Source organism: Hemiscyllium ocellatum, chromosome 9 (assembly GCF_020745735.1).
Source record: "Hemiscyllium ocellatum isolate sHemOce1 chromosome 9, sHemOce1.pat.X.cur, whole genome shotgun sequence".
Lineage (NCBI taxonomy): Eukaryota > Metazoa > Chordata > Chondrichthyes > Orectolobiformes > Hemiscylliidae > Hemiscyllium > Hemiscyllium ocellatum.
The window spans coordinates 63,448,999-63,472,308 of record NC_083409.1 but is presented as its reverse complement, the minus strand read 5'-3'; the positions used below and the strand labels follow the sequence as shown (position 1 = coordinate 63,472,308).

The 23,310-nt window shown below is 36.6% G+C and overlaps 1 protein-coding gene across 1 annotated transcript in view; it reads left to right on the top strand.

Annotated features, from left to right (window-relative positions):
* Window positions 1-943: 943 nt before the first annotated feature.
* podn (podocan) overlaps window positions 944-23,310 on the top strand; it is a 42,264-nt gene continuing 19,897 nt past the window's right edge. The window contains exons 1-4 of the mRNA XM_060829792.1: window positions 944-1,126; window positions 2,599-2,858; window positions 5,806-5,899; window positions 17,489-17,553. Of these exons, the coding sequence (XP_060685775.1) occupies window positions 2,607-2,858; window positions 5,806-5,899; window positions 17,489-17,553 (411 nt within the window). The 5' untranslated portion in view covers window positions 944-1,126; window positions 2,599-2,606. The remainder of the gene's footprint in view (window positions 1,127-2,598; window positions 2,859-5,805; window positions 5,900-17,488; window positions 17,554-23,310) is intronic.

Here is a 23,310-nt window from a genome sequence, read left to right as displayed (position 1 = left end):
GACCCCAGAGGTTGCTTTACCTTAATTTCTCTAATTAAGTCTGCCACATTGCACATCACTGAATCCAAAATTGCCTGTTCCTAAGTGATCTCTATCACAAGCTGCTCCAAAAAAACATCTTGCAGACATCCCATGAATTCCTTTTGTGGAATCCACTACCAACTTGACTTTCCCAGTCCTCCTGCATATTGAAGCTTCTTGATTATGATTATTGTAATAGTGTTTTTCTTACATACCTTTTCTAGCTGCTGGTTTAGTCTCTTCCACATATCCAAACTGCTTCTAGTGACAAATACAGCATCATCACCAGGACTGCAGCAGTTCAAGAAGTAGGGCTGCCACCATCTTCTGACGGAAACAATACTTCCATCTCCAGATTAAGTGTGTTTCATAAAAAAAATCTAGCTACTGAAATTGGTGCTGAGGCACCTTGTTCATACTAAGCACTTTGCACCTGACTATGTTGGAGCAGATGGTTGGTATCTAAAGCAGAAATTTGAACTTGAGCACAGTATTCAATATACATAGTACAATGAATGAAAAAATGCTGCATGTTTTAGTTAGGCAAAGACTAATTTACTAGACTTAGGCAAATCATTTCAAACTTGATTATAGGCTCTTTAATGTATTTCTGAAATTTTAATGCCATTAATTAGCAAATAGTAAATCCTGTGAACAAAAAGTCTGCTTTAAGTTATTGCCAGAATATGTCAGTGTTTAAAAGAAGCACCATTTGATTCTAATTGACGAAATATGTTAGATTACTTTGTGTGGTCTCAAACATGCATCTCATGTGTTATAGAGTCCCAAAAGTGCAAAGCAACACATTCCTATTAATCATAGTCATATGTGTTTGAATGAGACACTGTTGAAGGCTTACTCCTTTAGAAAACTTTGCCGAGCTTGGTACCTTTTCAAGAGAAAGATGCAAGACTTAAATTTGCTTGTCAGTCCAACCTAAACAGAAGTAAAATATACTGACGCCACCTCATTACTGAAACTTCGAGCCAGAGTAACACCCAGCAGGAAGAAAAGACAAAGCAATATCTTGAGGTTACACTTGGGAGCATTGTTTGCCTCTGTTCAGTTGAATAGACTCTGTGTGCGTGATTTTAAACGGACTCAGGTGCGTATCAGTCTGCATGGCATTAGGACAAGCACTTGTTCAAATCATTGTGTTATGTGAATCTCCTGGTTGTTTATTAGGAATTAGCTGGAAATGTAAGTTTTTAACTTGTAAGCCAGAAAACATAAGTCACTGTTGAAACCCTAAACTCATAGAAATTCAGATTGAAATATATATGTTCTTAACAAAAGAATTTTGCTCTAATTGTTAAAGACAAAATATGAATAATGACAATAAACTAAATCTAAGCAATCTAATAACCAAAATCTAGAAAAGACATCTGCTGTATACAGAAATGCAATGAATGTTTTTTGTAAAATTCAAATATTCAAATAGCACAATATGAGTAAAGTTGTAGATACATGTATATAGCTTCTGTTTTTGGTTTTCATAGGAAGTACTTAAATGAGTGCAGTTTGCTGTAGGATGGGTTCATGGTGCGGTCGTTAGAACCCTGATTGTTGAAAAAGGGGCTATTAATCAATTCCAGTCACAATGGAACAGTATATATTTTAAAACTGCTATTTTGCAAAGTAAGATTATGCTTAACCAGACTTGTCTAAATCAGACAGCTTTGAATAGCATGCCATTATTTTAGTTCTGTTTGTGATTATCTCAGTGCTTAGAAAATGCTTTGTGAGTTTTGGCTTCAATTAATAATGCCAGGCAAGGTAAAGCACTTTTAAATTTTCATTAAAAGAGAACTTAGAAGTTTGTGTTAAATTTAATACGTGGCATTTCCCTGCTTTCACTCTAAATGGTGTGTTATTAGTGGGTTCGACGTGTTTCTCTGTTTTTATGGATCTCAGCCAAAAAGAAAATGTGTGATTAGATATAAAAGCAGACTGATGGTAAGCTCTGGTCTGTCTTTCCAGAGACTTCCCTTAGAAATGCCTTTGCAGAATTTTACAGTAGGCAGAAGCATTTCTGTTTCATATTTCTGAAGTATGGTAGAAGTTCTGTTTGGAAATCAATCCATATTGTGTCTCCATATTTTGTTTCACATCTGGAAAGGATCTTTCTTTTGCTCTGAAACACGTCTCCAAACCCTGTGCATTTTGGAAGTTTGTAAACCCCGTGTTCTTATTGCAATTCTTAATAGTGCATTAGTTGTTAAGATTTAATGAAGGTAGGTTGATTATATCCTCTTCCATAAAAAAGGCAACATTAATAATATTCAGTTTAATGTACGAATGTACAGCTGACAAAATAATCATATCAAAATTACTTAACCCTCAGTGGTAACTATTCAAATGGAAAGAAGGGCCAAATACATTAATTCATGTATTTTATATTTTTATGCGTGTCATGAATATCACAATGTTTAATGGATAAGTCAAAACCATTAGATTTCTTTATGAAGTAATGATATTTGAGTAGCAGAACTTAACTAAATTAAAATATAGTATCTGGATGAAACATTCTACCCTAACTTGTATGTATTAAGAATTATATGAATTATATTGCTTTAGGAGTTAAAATGAATTGGAGGAGTGGGCATCCATTGTTGTTGTGGCTCCTGAGCTTTGGCTGTAGTGCAAAGAGTGAGGAAAATGATTTTTCTGACTCAGTGGAGAATCAAACAGGAGGGACAACTGCACGTGAAGTGCACATGCCTTATTGCCCTCCTGACTGCAGCTGTAACCTGGATGGAACTGTAGACTGTGGTGGAGTGGATCTAAAGGAATTTCCCAGGAATTTATCAGAGTCAATATTGCACCTATCTTTGCAGGTAAGATATGATAAATCCTTTGACATCATCTTTGTTTGCAAAAAAAAACCATTAGTTAAGCTTGTTTTCTCTTTACATAATAAAAGCTGCAGCAAATGTTAACCATTACTGTTTGTCGCCTCGCGCATTTTCCCATTTCCGTTCCTGATGCAGAATTTTTTTTTCCTCTGGTATTCACCCTAAATGACGTTTGTGTAAATTTTAGCAATTAGCATTTACAGGTTACAATACGGCTGACCCTGGTAAGCATTGGATCATTGGATAGTGGTCGGAAATAGAGACAGGATAACTTTTCTCCTCCCTAGCCTATGCACACTGCGAATAGTCATAGTACCACTGTATTTATCTAAACTGAGTTAGCTAAGATCAACCTGAACCTTCCTAGTCAATATGGATTACATCTGTAGTTGGCAGTGCATTTACCAACTCAAGCTGTTTTCCTGACATTTTATAGATTTAAGGCATAAATGGAATTGTTGTTGTATTCAAATTTGTAAAATTTGCACTTGATTTCATGCCAAAATAACTGCAATTCCTCAATCACTTCATTATTAATAAGGCTTTTTGATGTATTTTTAATGAGTTTTTAAAATGACAGTTGCAAAACTAATCCATATAAATGGCAGTTGTAATTTTCTTAAATAAAATGTTTAAGTTGTTACTTTCTCCAAAGTACTATCATTCCTAAAGATCCCATTTAATAGCGCAGCTGTATGGACTAAAAAGATGCAAATGTATTTGGAAACGCAAAGTGTCACAAGAGAGCTAACTTGCTAATTGAGTATGAAAATTGCTGGTGTTATGATCCAAGTTTGGAGAAACCTGGAAAAGTGTTTTTTTTTTGTCAAAGATCTGGCTTTGATGGATATAATCTTTTAAAGAATGGAGTGCGTGGAAGGAGCAAGCAAAGGAAATTAAGTGGCAAAATTCCAAGGCTGAATAAAACACATATAATTAGTAATATGCATACTGATGAGGTAAGATAATTACACTAAATACACTATATGTACAACTTAGACCTTAATATTCTGGATTAACATGAGGAAAATACATATTAACAGATCAATGCTGGCTGAACATCCATAGATGGCACTTTAAATAATCAAATCCAGTTAGATATTAGTTATACTGTGGTTCACTAAATCTTAATAATGTTGCCATCACAAAGAATTTCAATTTTTTACTTTAGAAGATCTGGCCTTGGATCATGCTGAAAGCCTGTCTGACACAGACTACTTAAATGACTGTTTACATCTTGGTAGTTCAATCTCTTCTCCTGAGACTGAATTCCCCAAAACACCTGAAATACATCTGAAGCATCAAATTGTTGTCATAATTTCAGCTTTTAGCAAACAGTGAACATCATCAAGCTGTTGCTAAATTTCTGTAAATGCCAATGATTTTCATAAATACTGCTTTGGGCTTCCTTCATCCCACTTCAAACTGCACTGAACTATCAATTTTTCCAAAGTCTTATTTTTAGCCCTAACCCCTTTCCATAATATGAAGTCATGGTTCCCAGGAACTTTTCCTGAGAACTTTATGCCTGGAGTCTGTTAATAGCAACTCTTGACAAATTGAAAACAGAGAATACTCTTTGATTTCATCCATTTCAATGATGATGTGTGTTGAGCTATCCTTAACCTGAAGTTTAAGTTCACAGTCCTTCATTGATAATTTCTTATTGGTAATTTTTCAGGGTTCACTGATTTTTAAAACAATCCGATATACTATTAACTCCTAAAATAATAATTTATTTGGACGGTCACTATTGCATTCAGTGTATACACCACATATCCAGCTCAGCAAGCCTAACTGATGTTTCTAATCCTATTATTCTAGTTGGCAATCTCAGGGAGGTGATAATGAGTTAGCATGGCCTCAATAATAATGTTAATGCTAGTAATACTGATAACAGTTGTATTTATCCAATTTTTCTACAGTTAAACATTCATTTGTAAAACTAAAAATTACATTTTAGCTGGACTACATGAATCATGAACTAGATATTTCTAACACCTTACTCCAATTCTCAGAGTCCTTCCACACTATGAATTAATCCATTGTGATTTGAATCTCAAAATAATGCTGTAATTATCAAGGAGGTGTTATCAAAGCTTCAGAATCTGGAAAATTTTAATTTGCAGAATAACTGGCACTGATCAAAGGGCAATGAAAAGCTTTGATATTGCGTTTGCTCCAAAAATCACAGAACAGCTCAGGCATGCAAACAGCCATTCATAGAATCACTACAGTGCAGAAAGAGGTCAATTGGCTCTCTGAGTCTGCATTGAATCTCAGAAGAGCATCCCACTCAGACCCTCTGTTCTACTCCCGCAACCCTGCATTTACCATGGCTTATTCACTTAGTCTGCACACTGCAGGGCAATTGAGCATGATCAATCCACCTAACCTGCACATCTTTGGATTGTGGTAGGAAACTGGAGCACCTGGCAGAAACCCATGCTGGCACAGGGAGATTGTGCAAACTCCAGAGAAAATCACCAAAGGCTGGAATTGAACCCAGGTATCTGTGAGGTGGCAGTGCTAACCACTGAGTCCCAAGGTGGTCAATCGAAGTGAATTGTTTTCAAACTTGCAGAATATATCCAGTGACATTTCAAACATGCTTTAGCTAAATCTTTAATAAGCATAATAAAGGACAGAAGAATCTCACTGCAACAGGTTGGCAGTTCAGTGTTTGCCTGGGAAAAAGTACATTATGAAATTAGCACATTCATGTCATAACCATGTTTCAACACACAACTTTTCCATCTACTTATTATTCATAGAACTATTTTATAGTGAAAACTGCCTTCTGCTGCAAGTTGCACTGAGACTCCATGCATCCAGTTCACTTATCCTCATCTCTGTTTAAAACTGTAGAGAGTAGGTTCAGAAGTGTTGGCCAGGACTCAAAGAACTTATGTCATTTCTTGTTACTTAGAACAATGCTTTAGAGGTGATCCCTATGGAGGAGTTATCAAGGCTTCAGAATCTGGAGACTTTTAATTTACAGAATAACCGGCTTACATCAAAAGGTAAGGAAAAGCTTTGATTTTGTGTTCCAAAAATCACAGAACAGTTCAGGCATGCAGACAGTCATCCATCTGAAGATACATAGTTAATCTTAGAGTTTGATGGAAAATTGTTTCCATAAGTGTATAAATCATAATCAATGTTCCTTCTACACTGTGCATACAATCCATGGCCATGCACAAGCTCGTCCTTTAAAATATTGTGCTAATGTGACCACTCAAAATTATAAAAAGGCCATGCACTTACAAAAATTGAAAAAACATTTGTTTGGCCCTGGAAGCCCAGAACGGGCAGAAGTTGCCTATTTGCAGTTAAAGTGGTTTGTCAACTGAAATTCAGAGTGTTTGACCTGCCATGTCTCAGAGTGATTTTTCCTAATTTTCCATCCTTCACTTTATTAACATTGCAACCTAGCTCTTAAGCAGCTTCCTCAGAGAATTTTGTGGCTGTGGAGATGGAAATGCTCACCATTGTCAAGACTGTAAAAAGGCAACTAAAAAGCAATTGATTTAAAACATATAAAATTCTGAAGTTTCCTGGCAGAGTAGATGCAGAGAGGCAATTTCCACTCGTGGAAGAATCTATAATTGGAGGTAACTCTTTAAAATAGAAGTCAGGTGACTTTTTCTTCTCTCTGAGCGTTGTGAGTATTTAGAACTTTCTCCCTGAAAAGGTGGTGTAAACAGAGTTTCTGAATATTTCGAAGACAGAGATGGATAGATTATTGTTAAGCGAGGGGTTGAAAGATTATCAGCAGTTGGCAAAAATGTGGATTTGAAGTTGCAATCGGATCAGTCGTGAATTCATTGAATAGCAGAGCATGCTCAAAGTGGTGAATAGCCTACTTCTGATCCTGATTTGTACGTTTGTATGATTTTCATACATTACCATTTGTTTAAAGCACATAGGGTTTTTTTAATGGAAACTGCTGTTATTTGCTGTGGGTCTGAGATTAACATAGCACAGTGCTGCATAGTGACATGTGTCAGAATCACTGTCTGACTGAAAGATTATCTCTTTAGTGCTTCCCAACATCACAAGCTATTTGGCCCTCTCTCTTCAGTAAGAAGCAATGAAAGCCACACAGTAATTGATATCCTGTAACTGAGCTCTAAAGACCTTATGTGCTAAGAAAGCAATGCAACCCACACAGAGGATGGCAACCTTTACGTTGTTGTTGAAATCAGTGTGTGATAAGAAAGTAATGCAAAGTGGACAGAGGCTGATCTCCAAATAATTGCTCAAGTGAGGGAATGCTAAGAAACCAGCCTAAGAGCTATCACATGCATCTATTTTAGAGACGAATAAGATGCATGTGTATTCCTGCACAAAACGCCACCTGGCAGAATCATGTAGGTCATACGTGTCCCTGAGCTCCAAAGTGAAATCCTGAATGGCTGAAGTGATGTTTGAGTTGCTCTGAGAGCAGGCATGATGATGTGGTGAGGCTGGTGGTTTGATAATGTTGACTAGTGTGGGTGAAGATTGATGAATGATAGTGGCCATGGCGCATGCAGGAATGATGCTCAGAAGAAGCTGTTGTGTGCTGGACAGAGCAAGCATTTGTCAAGCTACAGCCATCAGGTACCCACTCTGAGTTGTCAGCAATTTGGAGGTATTGTATAAATAAGCTGAGTCTGGGCTTTAATGAGATGCAAAAACATGGAAATAAAAGTAATCAGTGCTCGATGACAAGGTTCTGAAGTCAGCATTTAAGGTCTGAAGAAACATTTAAGAAAATGCTTTAAAAATATCTTTGTAATTTTGCATTCATTTGTTTATAAAGTAAAGAAAGCATGAGGTAGCGTGAATAATTTTTGTTTTGTTTTATTGCTGATTTAATTCCTTTCCCACATCAAAGAAGTTTTGACTAAAACTTGTGTGGTGTGCATATTGGAAGTGATAGCCATAAGTATAGACTTCATAGCACCATTCTAAAAAGCTTCCAAAGATATAAGGGTCTCCAGGTGCATATGTATAGACATTTAAATATCTTCAGTAATTATTTTCTGGGTTGAAGGGATGTGCATTGTGGTGTGACAAGCGATCTCTGCTGACTCCTCTTTAGGACTCCTCTTTAGTTACCATTCATACAAACAAATTGATCATAGAAGATTGATATTGGCATTTTCTTGTTATCGGGCGTGCAATCTGTGGGGAAGAATACAGAATAGGCAAGCAGACATAGACAGACTGGATAGATAGCTGGCAGATTAAATTCAGTACAAATATTGGTGAGATTATTCATTTGGAGAAGATGTAGACTCTAAATGGTAAGAATTAATGGAGCTGGCAAACCAAGATTTATAGGGTTCAGCAACATATATTTTTCAAAGCTAAGAGTACAACTAGAAAGGAACATGTAATTAGAATGTATTTTACTTAGAGGTAAAGAAAGGTCTTTGAATATAAGTGTAAAAAGAGATATTGGCTTGGATTTTCCACATAAAAATGGTCTCTGCACTCATAAATTCCCCTGTCCTGACACTGCTCCACATTTCTTCAAAACCTTCTCATTCCTGCTTTCCCAGAAATGTACAATGTACCAATAGTTTAAGAGATTTCTTTAAAAGTGAAGCAGGAAATAAGATGTAGCCCTGTGCTTCAGCACCAGCTGCTCTACAGTGAGTTTAAATCTAGTCTTTGAATGTTAGTGAATTACAAATCAATGAATAAGATAACATGTAGATAGGTAGGGTGGACAATGGGGGAGTCACGAGTGTGGTGCTGGAAAAGAACAGCAAAATCAGGAAGCATCTGAGGAGCAGGAAAATCAATGATTTGAAGAATTTCTGATGAAGGGCTGTTTCCCAAAATGTCAATTTTCCTACTCCTTGGATGCTGCCTGACCTGCTGTGTTTTTCCAGCACCACACTCTTGACTCTGATCTCAAGCATCTGCAGTACTCACTTTCACCTGGATAATGGGTGAGGCAAGTGATATAAGTAGATGGATGAGGGGGTGAAGTGTACAGATGAATCTGGGGTAATCAGATAGGGTGGGTCTGATCAGGAGTACTTGGGGTGGGGATGTAGTCAGGTCAGATTGGGATATGAGTCCTTAGGGGTTAGTCAGATCCGGCTGATGTGTAGTCAAGTGGTTAGGGGGAGGTCAGGGGTAATCTTGTTGAAGCCACAATTAGATCTGATTGAAGGAGTCTGATTGAAGGATTGAAAGAGATAGATTAATTGTGTTGTGTTAGGGGTCATAATAAGTTATTTAAGGTTCGTCAGGTGGTCAGAGGTGTGTTTGGGGGTTACTGTATTTAAGCTGTAATCAGATCTGATTGGATGAGTAGTTGAATATGTAAGAATATTCATTATTGACAATCAGACAATGCAGTAACATTCTGGACCCTCTAATTGAGGCCAAAGAACTGTATTTGATATAGTACATATGTCACCTACAGTAATGTGACAATACTATGGCTCTAAGAGTGTATTTTATTCTTTTTTTTGGAATGGAGATTTTGAGCCAGGTAACAAGCTGTCTGGTCCAAGCCAATAAAATTGGAACAATAGAAGCAGCATGAATGGGTGGGATCAGGCTGACACAGAACCAGAGTTTTAGTTTAGCTTTCAGCAGTTGTTGGTGTTTTTGAGGCCATTTGTGAAAGCTGAAAGAGGAAGAAGTAATTTAATATAAAATAGTCAGCAAGAAATCCATTAGGGAATTCAGACAAAGCTTCTTTTCCCAAAGAATGATAAGAAGGCTTAATTTACTATTTCAGAGTGGTTGAAATAAGATTTGGTGTTATTCTATCATCCTTTCACCTTTTCTAGGAGGAGAAATTTACAGTCCATTTCTCAATGGCCTCAAACTATTCTCCATCAGACTAATCTGTTCAAATTCAATAAGTAAACAAGAAGTACTAAGTGCAAACATATTTTTAGTCATTACAAACATTGCTATTCTTCTCAAACAATCAAACAACTGTGAGACTGATATACCACTGTGTGTATACCAGCAGCGCTAATGCATTTTACTCAACACTGGCACTGCCGATGCCCAGAGGAGATTTCCTCAGATTTTACATTGTATTTTTATTTGGATTCAGCTGTTGAGTCACAGATTGGAAGAGGTTCACATTTTCTGCAGGAACATAGACATGTTGGCGCAGAAGTGGTTGTTCTTTCTGTGCTCACCCAAGTTTTTATTCACGTGGGATAGCTGAAACCTAACCACAATTTTCTGCCTTAGGCATGAAAATGCTATCCCTGGCCAAAAGGCTATACTCACTTTACAGACAATGAATTATTCTTGAAGTGTAGTCACTGTAAGGAAGTGCAGCAGCCAATTTGAATCACAAGGTCCAACAAAAAGAATTTTTGACAGCGTCGAAGGAAGAGTTCTGTTCAAGTCACTAGGAAAATTTCCTGGTCTTCTATCAATGGATTACACCTGGAGTACTGTGAGCATTTCTGGACCCAACCTCTTAGGAAGGATACAACAACAGAAATTGATGGAGTCTGTCAGCATCTGTGGAAAGAAAGCAGAGTTTGCTAAGTTTAATTGAAGTGTGATAGCTTAGTGCGATAAAGGATAAAGGAAAAAAAGATATTTGTTGCAACTGACTGAGATTGGGTTAAGAAAGACAGGAGCTGTGACACCTCCTCACCTGATCATAACTGTCCTCACCTGGAAATCTGATGTCTGTCCACCCTTCACCAGTGTTGCCTCTGAGCTGGCTGCTGCTCAGTGAATTTGACCTCACCGATTAGCATAGCAACAGGCTATGCTAATTTATTTCCAGCCATGTGGCCCTCTGAGCTTCATGCATGGCAGCAACTTCTGGACGTTAACATTGAAAGTCAGTGTTGCAGCTGGTGTGCCAGTATCGACTACCATGTGTGCAGCTCTGGCAGCAGGTCTATGTGTCTACAGCTAAGCAGCTTCGAGAGGACTTGGTATTGGCACATTGACTTCAATTCCAGAAGTTACTGCTGCACTCAGACCTCAGAAGATCACACAATGACAACGAAAGTCATGGGGAACGTCGCCCATCACCCTTTTCAGATCTAAAATGTTTTCATTTTAGATTCTTATCTTTGACTCCATCAAAGCCTTACACTTCCCTATCTCTATGAGCTCCTTCAGTCCGATAACATTCCAAGATCTTAGCATTTCTCCAATATTTGCAAATTTCCAAACGTAAAAGCTGAAGGATTGGTAGCTGTAATCCTGCTCTATAATTCTCCCATTACATCCTTTTGACTCCTTTTTCAAGCCACTCTAAAATTTTACCTCTTTGATAAGCTTTTGGTACATATCTAAATATCTTCCTATGTGGCTCAGTGTCAAGCCCTGTTCTCCACATCCCCTGTAAAACTATTTTTATTGCATTAAAGTCACTATATGCATGCAAGTTGGCATTGTTGTCATATATATAACAACCACAATTACTACATTTTAAGGCCCAATAATGACTAGTTTTCAGGCTTGAAGTTTTAATTAGTGCAAAACTGATTGGTCTGGTGCTTAGAGTGGCAAGTTTGTTTTGCTACCATGAGTTTTGGTATTCTTCATAAAAGATAGGAAAAGTCAGCTATTATCCTCACTCCTCTGAAGTGTTCAGTAAACCCTGCTGGAAACTGTAAGTACATGAATGATTGATGAGGGTAATTCTGGCTTTAGCTGTGATACCTCTGTAATCACTTTGCCACTATCAACCAAAATTGATGCTTAAACGTATGAATGGTTACTTCGGCAATAAACTGAGAAGTGCTCCGCTGGGAAGGGCATCAATATAGCACCATCATAACCTGGTAACCCCTTCTTGTGTTCAATACCTTGACTAATAAAGTCAAGGAGCCCAAATGCCTGAATATAAAACAAAGAACAGGAAAAATAACCATTCCCTTCTGAAGAACAAAGCAAATCTATGACTTAGAGCAGCTTTGTTGCTGGAGTCAGTTGTAATGGGAGTAAATATTTACCTTAGCTGATGCAATAGTAAAATGGTTTACTCCAGTTGGAAATATGATTCTTCTCAAAACATATGGCTTAAAAAAGACTAAAATTGGTCCAACACACAGTTCCTTCTGAATATCTAAACTGAAATTCACTTCAGATTTTTATGGAATATTATTGTGGAATTTACAGTATGGACAGCCAGAGATAAGTGCAATCAGGAAAGCTGTCACACAGTGTTGAATGCTTAAGAGCCCAAAGATTACAGGACAAAATTATGGTCACAGGGAAGTCATACATTTCTCAAAGGTGAATGAATGTGTATTTAACATTTCAGTGTAGTAAATGACCTAATCTGCACTTGAATTTGTGTAAAAATATCAAATACAATTTATGTTGAAGAGCAATTACTTTAATGACAAGGAGCGTAATATATAACAGTGCATTTGTTAAACTATTGGAGCAGGTGAAGAAATGGGCATGACTCCAGAAAATTGCAAACTGAAACAGACGTGATGCTGATAGATTCTTGCTTTATGAAGGGCACAGCATCAAGCTATGAAAAAGCTATAACTGGTTGAAATTATTCCTTTTTGTTAACTTCAAAAAAACACTGCATGTTAGGCATGCTTCATGTACCAGTACACTATCATGCAATTTTAAAACATTTCCATCAGTCACAGTACATATCATGCCACTGGAGTTCAGGAATGCATTACTTATGCTGGCTGTCTGCAAAGCATAGGCAAATTTTGCAAAACAAGAGTTTGCAAGCTAATGTGCATTTGCCAAATGAGCTTTGCAACCCAAGGAACAATAGATGCAGCAATAAGGGCTATCCTTTGGAATTGAGGATCATCAAAAGAAAAAGAAGTATGATAAAGATTCTTTTTCAAGCATTTTTCTATGAATAGGCACTGAGTAACAGAAACCATTTTCATGCATTCTGACACTTTACTTGGATCTCCTTGAATTTGTGTAGTATCTAGGACCCTGATAAACTCTGTACACACAGGCAGTGTATAATCTCAACTCTTTGAGGGCTCTTGTGATGCAGTGATAATTCTCTGCCTCTCGGCTAGGATGCCTGGTTTCAAATCCTATCTGTTCCTGAAGTATTCATCATCTCTGAATAGGTTGATTCAGAATATATCTATAAACTGACCTTATTCAAATCACCAGCTAACTGACCTACGGGTTACTGTCACGTTACGTGTTGATTGCAATCTAGTTATTGATAGTACAAGGTGACCCAGCTGAAATACACAAGCTCATTCCTGCACCACCAATCTGATAAGCATATAATCAATATTTTAAAAAAAGAACAGTAAATATTATTTCATTCTTATCCCATTGCTTTCTGAATGATATTTCTGGATAATGTTGCAAAAAATGTCAAGATGCATTTACTAAGGGACACCTCCTAATAGACAAAGTTGAAAAAATTAGAAAATAAATATAATACATGAGAAGTGGTGGTCAGATCTTTAAACCTTTGTATGTTAAAAGCCTACAAATTGTAAAACAATGAGACAGTAAAGGAGGTACAAGGGTAGAATTTACTGGAGAGTTAGATTTGAAATGACATGACAAATCCTGGCTGTAAAACAGAGAATTAAACAGTAAACAGGATAATTAACATATGAGAAAACATTTGGAATTTAGCAGGAACAAGAGAAAATTAATTGCCTGCAATAATGTTGACAAATGGGGAAAGATAAGGAAAAAAAAAGATTGAGGGAGAAAGTTTGGAGGTTATGAATTGAAACACTTTTCTGTAAGTGACAATTAAAGCACCAAACACAGAGTATATGCACACATTGCTTACTAATGGCATGACAGACAGGGCACGCCATCATGTGCTTTAGATAGCTAGAGGCTCTCAGTGTTCCTTTCTCACGGTAAATCAAATTGTTATTTCTATTGACTTGAGATATAATAATCTGCCTTTTCTTTCTATTAGTATTGTCAGGGTTACCAGGGAGCCAAGCATGCAAAGATTTTGAACACTGACAGTTTGCAATAATCATAATATTTGGGAAGAAGGTGGGATAATAGTAATCCCAGAACCCCAAATTGCTGTCCTGGGGTCATGGGTTTGATTCATACCACAGAAGGTGGTGAAACTAGAATTCATAAAAGTTTGAAATAAATAGTGAGCCTACCATATATTCACTGATAATTGTCACTAAAACCAATCAGGTTCACTACTGCCATTAAGGAAAGGGAATCTGACATTTTTGCTTGGTCCAGTTTATATATACGTATATATGACTCCAAATCGCAACAATGTCTATGACTCTTAACTGGGATTAGGATTGGATGGTAAATTCTAATTTACCCAGTGAAACTCATACCCCATGCATACATTTTTAAAAATTGTAATAACTTTCTTCACCAAAATTTCCTAAGAACTTGGAACTTCTGATTATTCTTAAAAGTATATTTTCCAGATTATAAATGTCCTCTGGAGAGGGTTGACTGGACTTGGTTGGCAGGACAAAATCCGGAATAGTAAGCCAACTATTTTACATATTGCCCAACACTTTTTTCAACTGGCCTGTTGTGTATTACTTCTAACACAAATATCTCCTCCTGTGGCTCCAGTTCTATTTGTAATTATCAGTTATTCAGTTTAGACATACGTAGTCTACTTTTTTGGTTTGTTTCTAAAGTGTAAACTGAGCACTAGAAATGTGACTTTTAAATCTAAAATCTGTCCTGTCATTCATTATCATGACATGAAAATTGAGCCATTTAATATACTTTTAAGATTAGATTAGTTTACCTACAGTGTGGAAACAGCCCTTCAGCCCAACCAGTCCACACCGATCCTCTGAAGAATAACCCCCCCAGACCCAATTCCCTCTGACTAATGCACCTAGCACTATGGGCAATTCACATAACCTATGCATCTTTGGACTGTGGGAGGAAACCCACCCAGACACAGGGCGAATATGCAAACTCCACACAGACAGTCACCTGAGGCTGGAATTGAACCTGGGACCGTGGTGCTGTGAGGCAGCAGTGCTCACCACAGAGCCACCATGATGTTGGAGAATTCTTATCAGCAAGAAAGGTTCCATTTGTATCTAGGTTCCATTCACTTTTATAATGAAAACCGATTTATTAACAGATTTTCAAACTGATTAGACATTTGGGGTGGAAGGAAGGGGACAGGCTATTCACCACTCATACTTCAATTAGTTCACTTTACTCTAAAGGATAAATAAGCCACACTATTCAGTCTGTTTACTTTTAAATAAAGGCATTGTATAAATATAAGACCACAAAGTTACCATTTGTTATATCTATATTCTTGTGCATTCATATCTTGTCAAAATTTCTATGTTTTGTTATTATAGCTGGAGATAAATGCCTTTTTGAACAAGGACAAATTGCAGTTTAATTCTGAACTGTTACATTAATTTCAACCTTCAGAGAGTTAACTTTCCATAATGCACTAGCATCTAGTGATATTTATAAGGCATATTATTCAGAGCCAAACTAAATGCTTATATGATTGTTTCTTTTGCATATCAGTTTTGGTTTGCTGATATAGTTTAGAAGGATTCATACTTATAAAGTTACAGTGACTCTCCTTCACTGAACATATTGGTTGAAAGGGGTGGTGGGGAATAAGTTCTGATTTAAAGTGATGTTCATCTGATCCTTTTCAAGAAGAAATTAGATATAGTTCTGAGGGTTAATCAAAGGGTATAATGGGAAAGCAGGAAAAGTGTGATGAGTTGGATGATCAGCAATGACCATATTGAATGGCAAAGCAGACTTGAAAGGCTGAATGGCCTGATCTTCTCCTATTCTCTATGTTTCTAATACAGAGAACTAAGGGTGGAATCAAGGGCTAAACTTTCCTTCTAAATTGAAAAGAAGCATTCTGAAATAAGTTTAGATTTGAAAACAGGCTTTCTCTACGGTTCAGAGGAACGGTGAAATAATCTCAATGTTGAGGCATTGTTGCACTATATTTGTAAAGTTTACTATTAGCCCATAATTATATTGCATTAACAGTGATAGAGTGTTGTGTTTGTTACTTGACAGTTTATGATTCATTTTTTAAATGCAATTCATTTTGAAGTGTATGCAACTTGCTCACACATTGTATGTAAAATGAGCGTGTTTGCTAGTTTGTAATTTTGCTTATCTCACAAAGAAATGATCAGTGTATCTTACAAAAAGGTAGGCAAGACATATAGCATACATAAAAAAACAATAAATGATCTTAAACTAATAACCTATCCAGTGACTCTAAGGTTAGCTTCTGATTCTAGGGGATGTGGAGTCAATTTATGGAACTGCCCAGTGATGCTGAATGCAAGAGAACCTCTCTAATGAAACCTAAAATTTGTAACAGGTAGATTATTTTTGTTTTCTCTAAGGTTCTCTCTAGACATCCCTGAAGTAACCAGTGTAACAAGACTGCTGTGACAAATGGACATGCTTCTGCATGCTTTCTCCCCATTCTTCTGCATAGCCATTCTTCAAATACTGTATATACAAAAGAGCACCATTGATTTTATCCCTTCTAGTTTCCCTCCTTTCCACTTGATATCTGCTATAACCTTGCTGTTTTATAATAGTTGGGTTGTCAGGGTTTTAAAGTTTTAATTTAGCCATTCCATTACAATCCTAGGGTTAACGTGTGTCCTTGACTAACAATAAATCATAGCAATGATTCCATTAATAAAGAGTTGATGTGAACTTCACAGTAACAATATGCAGTATTTTGATATGACTACCTAAAGTATTAATGTTAATATGTACAGAAAACAAGTAAGAACTGAACAATGGAGTGTCATTTTCATCTGATGGGCAACATGATCACATTTTTTGTAACAAATAATTCTATTGAATTCAAATATTCCATTCTTCATGCTAATCCTCTTCATATTTTCATTGTCATAACATCAGTGCTCCTCACACAACCTCTTGCAGTCTTTTAGAAGATCTGGTGATATTTAATTCTTTCGCTTGCAAATGTTCTTTTGCTTTCATTTATGTATGTTTAAAATTCAAAATCATTATTTTTGATTCTCAGACACCTGACAAGGATGATATAAAAACAGAAAGGGCTGAAAAAACCCAGCAGGTCTGGCAGCATTTGTGAAATGAGAAACAGAATTAGTGTTTTAAGACCAGTGTAACTCTTCTTTGGAACCGTATTGAAATCTGAAGTCATACTGGCCTCAAAACTGTTAACTCCATTTTTTACTCTGTAGAGGCTGCCAGACCTGCTTGATTTCTCCAGCACACTGTTTTATTTCTGATTTCTAATATCCACTGTATTAAGCTTCTATTTTATGTATTAGGAACAATTTTACTGAGAAGTTCTTCTTGGATCATTGACTAAATGGGTGTTTACTATCTCCGTGGCACTGAACCCAATGAGCTCTCTATTGGAGACCTATACTTTTTTTTCTCTAAGCTTTTTGATATCCCTGAGGTATCCAGTATAATATGGCTGCTTGCATCTTAGTATTGCAGATACATCAATGCAGTTTATTTTATGCAAAATATCTGAATTAGCTCTGAAGTATGAATTAAGAAAAAGAAATAATACTGCGCAGTAGTAATTTAAATTAAATTATCCAATGTGATTAAATAAGTCATTTTAATGTCAAAGGTTGATGATTGAATTTTCCATTGTTTGACTTTTGAAGGGCTTCCAGACGATGCATTTTGTTCTCTTGAGAACTTGCTGTATTTATATCTGGCGAACAATAAGGTAAAATATTTTAATTATTTCAGACAGTTTCATGGCATTATCTGAATACAACTTATTGAAAAAAATTACAAGCCAGACATAAGGCATTGTCCTTCTAGTCAAACATAAATCTAATCAATTGATAAAAAATCTATACTATATGTTGGCTACAATGGTCCTGAAAGAAATAACTAAATTCAAACGAACTGCAAGACCACAGCACAAAACTGTCCATAATATGGTGCTTTCTGACTCAAAAATATTCATCTCATTCTGAGATAAGCTGTTTAAAAATTTGGCGCTTTGGTGAGGCAGTGTACTTTCCCCTCATCATCTAAACCAGTTATGCCTGATTTGGGTGTGCTTAGTGTTGGCACAGAAGTGGAAAAAGTTGAATTCTAAAACATTAACACCTGCCATCTTTGAAAAGTTGTGAAATTCATCTTTAAATACCAATTTGTTGTACCATCCATTTCCCTTTGATTTGGATTTCAGAGCAGTTACTTTTAAGCTTATAAAATGTTAAAGAAAATATAATTTTGATGTCTTTAGTTATTTATATTATGATGAATGTTGAAAAATGATAATCAAACATCATAAATTTGCTTAATATTATTTTTGTACTGTTAATTATAAATAATGTACAAAATTATAATGGAGCTAACTTGACTTGTCTAACTTGTATGAAGTGCTTTTCCATTTAGATCCAGAACAATTTTAATTAACATGATACAGCTGTGGAGTGGTGGTACAAGAACCTGTAACTTACCCACCCCTCTGATCGCAGTCATTTTGTTGTGGCAGTGTTGAGCAGAGGCCAAAGGCTTCTACCCAGGGAGGAAATATCAACAAAAATCCGACTGATGCTTCTTTCCAACATGTTATGCAAAATACTGTTGGAATGGATTTGGATTTAGATTGGCCAGATGCTATCTCATCCAGAGTTGGTATCATGGCTTAAATGGTCTAGGGAAAGAGGGAGAAACCAAAAAAAGCAGTAAAATTACATGCTATTCCAAACAAAAGTGAATACATATAGTTATCAGGGCTGTATCTGCCCATAATTTCTAACTTTAATCCTCACTAACAGGTTTTTCAAGATAAAATGGACAAAATCTTCAACAGAGGTGAAAGCCACATGATGTAAAGACATGGGAGGTATTAAAGGGCCATCTGTGTTTATAATCATTCAGATTACATATAGTTGGTACAATAGAAAAATATAAATGTTCTTATATTATATTTAAATTAATATTTACATTATAAGTAAAATACTCAATGACAAGCTCATATATATAAAACTTATTGTACTGATTGCCTAAGGTATAATTCTTCTGATGAAGCATTAGAATGGGCTGCTACCTTCATATTCTAGTGCTTCAGGTAGATATGAAAGATCTCTGGGACAGTTCAAAGAGAAGAGAGTCTTCTTCCTCCCTTACTCAAAGCATGGATGAGTTGACCTCTTATTTAATTTACCTTTGTGCAAATCTGTTACATGCACAAGGGCTATCGTGGTGGTGGTAGACTTAGATATATTAGGTGGGGTTAAGGGATTTTTAGATTATATGAAAGGAATAGAAGGGTATGGACCAAGGACAGGCAGAAGGGATTAGGTTAATTTGAAATCATGTTCACACAACATTGTGGGCTGAAGGGCCTGTTCCTGTGCTGTACAGTTGTATGTTCTACTATGTTGCCGACATGACAACACCTAAATTCATTGCATGTGAAACGTTTCTGAGCAACACTGTGAGGTTGTATATAAATACAAACCTTCAGTCTGAGTCATTTGGCTTTGGACTAAGCTGAATTACTTAGTCCCACTCACTCATAAATTTGCTGTTTGCCCTCTACTGGGTTCTATTTTTGTGCCATTAACTAATACCATGGACCACTGTAAATAACATCAGCTAATAGAAGTAAATAAGCCAGCATGTGAGAGTATTTGGTGTCTAAAATGGGTGCTTGCAATAGTAAAAGCCTTTACCCATCCTTTACTGCCAATAATTCCTCTTACATGGAAAGAATTCATGAGCAAAAGAAAGATCGAAAATGATTTCAGTGTGGTATATTGACACCGTGCTACAGAGTGATGGGTTATGGGTTTGTTCTGATGGTCCTGATTTCTACTATACGATCAAGTGGTGGTGCCAAGTGATGACCAGTCATACTCACAGTTATAGGGATGGCAAACTCATCATCACTTGCCACCTGGTACTCACAGTCTATTTACCATCTTCAACAAAGCCCTGGGATTAGTTATCCAGTCTGCTTTCACCACAGGGTGCTTTGTGGCTCAGTGAAACCACGAAAGGAAAATATAATAATTGAACCAGAATTACTGGAAATTAAAATTGTTTCAATATGTCAAAAGAGTTTCTGTTGATATTCATAAGGCCTTCATACATTTATGATGTAAACAACACACATGATGGGTGACCAATGAGTACAGAAAATAATAATAACAATATAAAATTATTCATTTATAGCATTTTTTTCCAATGTATTTACCTCTGATTTGATTATAAGGAATACTATTCTATATCCAGGGCTCACTGAACATGTCTCTGTTGTACGTTTGATGTCACTTAGAAATATTTCTAAATTATTATCACGTCTACAAAGCCTCTACCAATAAGAATTTTAAATTTGCTTTATTTATAAATATGTCAATTTCATGCAGATAAAATTTACTTTTTGGCACTAACTTTTAAGTTTCTAACCATGTTGGAACAGAGGCAGAATGATTTAAAATAGTGTATGGGATCTGATTTTGAGTTTCCCTTCCCAATACCCCCAACTTTCACTAATATGGGATAAGGTATGTGCAGCCAGCTTACACCTTGCACTCCTAAACTATTAATTCCATTGCAGGGGGCTAGCACCTCCTGGTCCCATGCAATTTTCATGGAGTCAGATCAGCTTCTTCATAACTTGTGGTTTATTATCCCTCAAAAACTTTGTGAACCATGTTCTGGATTCCGTAATTGTTCAAGAGATGAAGTCCAAAGCTCTTATCCATGTTCTCCTTAGTCTTTACATGTCAACTCATGGAAAGCTATGCTACCTACTCACTCTATGGCCCTCATACCCTCCATGTCAACTCATGGTAGATCCATACAAATTCATTCGGTGTACGTTACATATAGAAACAATGAGCCATGTAATAACAATGGCATTTATAGAACTCCTTAAAAATGTTACTTTTCTTTTAAAAAGCTGCTGTTTCTACAAACCTATAAAAGTGACAATCAACCAGATGTTTAAAATATCAAAAAGCAGAAACTAAATCATCTGACATATCTTTATTTTGTGAAAATAAACATTGAATAAACATCCAAAAATTAGAATAAAGAAAAATTAACTTGTAATCATGTTATAAAGCTCTCAGTTAGGCAAAATTTTCCTTTCTGCCCAGCTGTGACAACAAAGTAAAACTTTTTATATATGTCTGGACCAAGCCTCATAATGCATGTTAAGGAAAAATACTAATGGAAAGATATGAAGCTCATATAAAACCAGTTTATGTAGATGATGGAAAGCAATGCTGAGGGTTAGTAACTATTGAGTTAAAAGTACCTGTTGCAGTTTTTTCACTTTGTTCGTGTGTGCATGTTAGGTAACAATAAAAGGATATTCTTTTCTAACTAACGTGCCACACCACTGCTAAGAAAACCTGACCTAACACATGGCAAACAGTTCAATAAGAGCTGGCAGTCAACGCAGAAGAGAGTTTCTCGGCCGACCTCAGGCCTTGATGCTGTCTAGCAGAGGCCTGCATCTTCTGTGACCTCCAGTGAGGTATACTCCTCTGGGAATCCAGTTGCAAGAAAGTAAGTCATTTTTAAACTCTACTAGCAAGTTGAGGGTCATGGGGAGAATGGGGACTATGGTAGTCAAATGTGATGGCTTGAGATTGGAGCATTTGGAGGCTCCATGTCCACAATGGCAGAGTGGTCACCTGGGTATCCAGTGGATACAATAGTCATCTTTTTCTCCCTGCCAGAAAGGCCTGTTTAGAGCCTCAGTGGCCATTTACTGACAACTTAAGGACCTTAATTGTTGGCAGGTTAAGAAGATTATCCATGGTCATTCTCACTAGGAACATACAATTACTGAAATTGTAAGAAGAAGGTGAGCATCTTGCCCTGCCAACATGCCAATTAATTACACTTCTTGCCACCTCTCTCTTCATTTTCATGTCACATATGAAATGATTTAGTTTCTGTTACTGATACTTTAGTGATCTGGTTGATTGACACTTTCTATAGGATTGTAGAAGCAGCAGAGGAAACCTGCACCCAGAGTTTCATTGTGTTCAGCTGGAGAGTGAAATGGTGACTGGAATATCTTTATAACCAGCAAGTCACTGCTAAGACTTGACAGTGCTTGATACAGATTATATGGTATTTGGACATGTTGAAGGGTTGCAAAGTCAAGGAATAATTTCTCTAAAAAATTGTTCCAGAGTGTACAAATGAGGATTGAATATGCATATCAGTTATGAGGAGGCCAAAATGATCACCAACTGTGGGAAACTAGAAAACAGAAGTCAATTATTGCTAAAGGTACTGGATTGGACTCAAATAGATGTTGTTTTGACACCGTTATGTGGGTTCTGCCTAATACTTTAGGAATAATTTTGTTAAACGTAAGATAAGTTGCTGTACGTTGATGATCTAGCATGTTGGAAGGCTGTTGAGAAATAGAATGTGGATATGTACCTTTATAACCTCCAGCACCATCGAGAGCCTTTTCTGATGTTCTAATTTTTTGTCAACCTGTTTGCCCTGATGGAATTTTAAATGTTCTCATTGATGCCCAAGTAAAGCTATTGGAGAGTATGGGTTGGTTCATAAAGTAATTTGATAAACTATATATCAGTAACATTGTGTTGGTTAACACACATTAATACCTAAATCACAAAGTATATGTTCCCTCATAATACATTAAAAACTATAGGTGTTATATTTTGTTATAGACGAACCATGTCCTTTCTGCTCTGCTATTAATGTTTCAGGCAAGAGAGGAATAGCTGCTCAAATCATAGATGATGCAATTGCAATGCACCATTGATATCACTGTAAATGTAGCAACTCTTTTATGTGGAAAGCAACAATTCCCAAACCATGTCTGACTACCACAAGATCACCAACTAGGCCTTGCTGCCTATTGCAAACTGGAGGCTGACTGGAAATTAATTGCTGTCTTTGTGGACCTTAAGGAATTACATGCAGGCAAGTAGACCCCAGTGCTTCTGACCCAACTTCTCAAAAGTTGACTGAAGACAGGGTGAAGTAGTGGAATGACCAAATCTGGCTGCCCCACCGAAGGGTCTGTCTATGTACATCTCTATGACTCTAGATTAACAGAGACCAGGAAAGAGGCAAAGACTTTTAAAATAGTTATTTAAGTGACTTACGTCTCTCACAGTAATTGATATCTGAAAGAATGAGACATTTGTAAAAGGTTTATTTTAGTGCCAAAGATGTTGTTGGCAACAACTAAAATTTTGCCAATGTTTCGAATGGACATTCCTAAAATATTTAGTAAAAGTTAGTTTGTTAACCCTGCAACCTACCATTATAATTAGATGCTGTGCCTTTCAGTGATACTCTGTTATGGTATAGCTTGTGGAGGAACAGGATATTTCAGATAGCAACTTCCTGATTTCCACATTTAACTGTTCATATGTGGCAACTGGTTGGTGTCCAATTGGCTCTAAAATAAAAGTGAACACTGATGCCCTCACCATTTTTTCTACTGCACTATCAT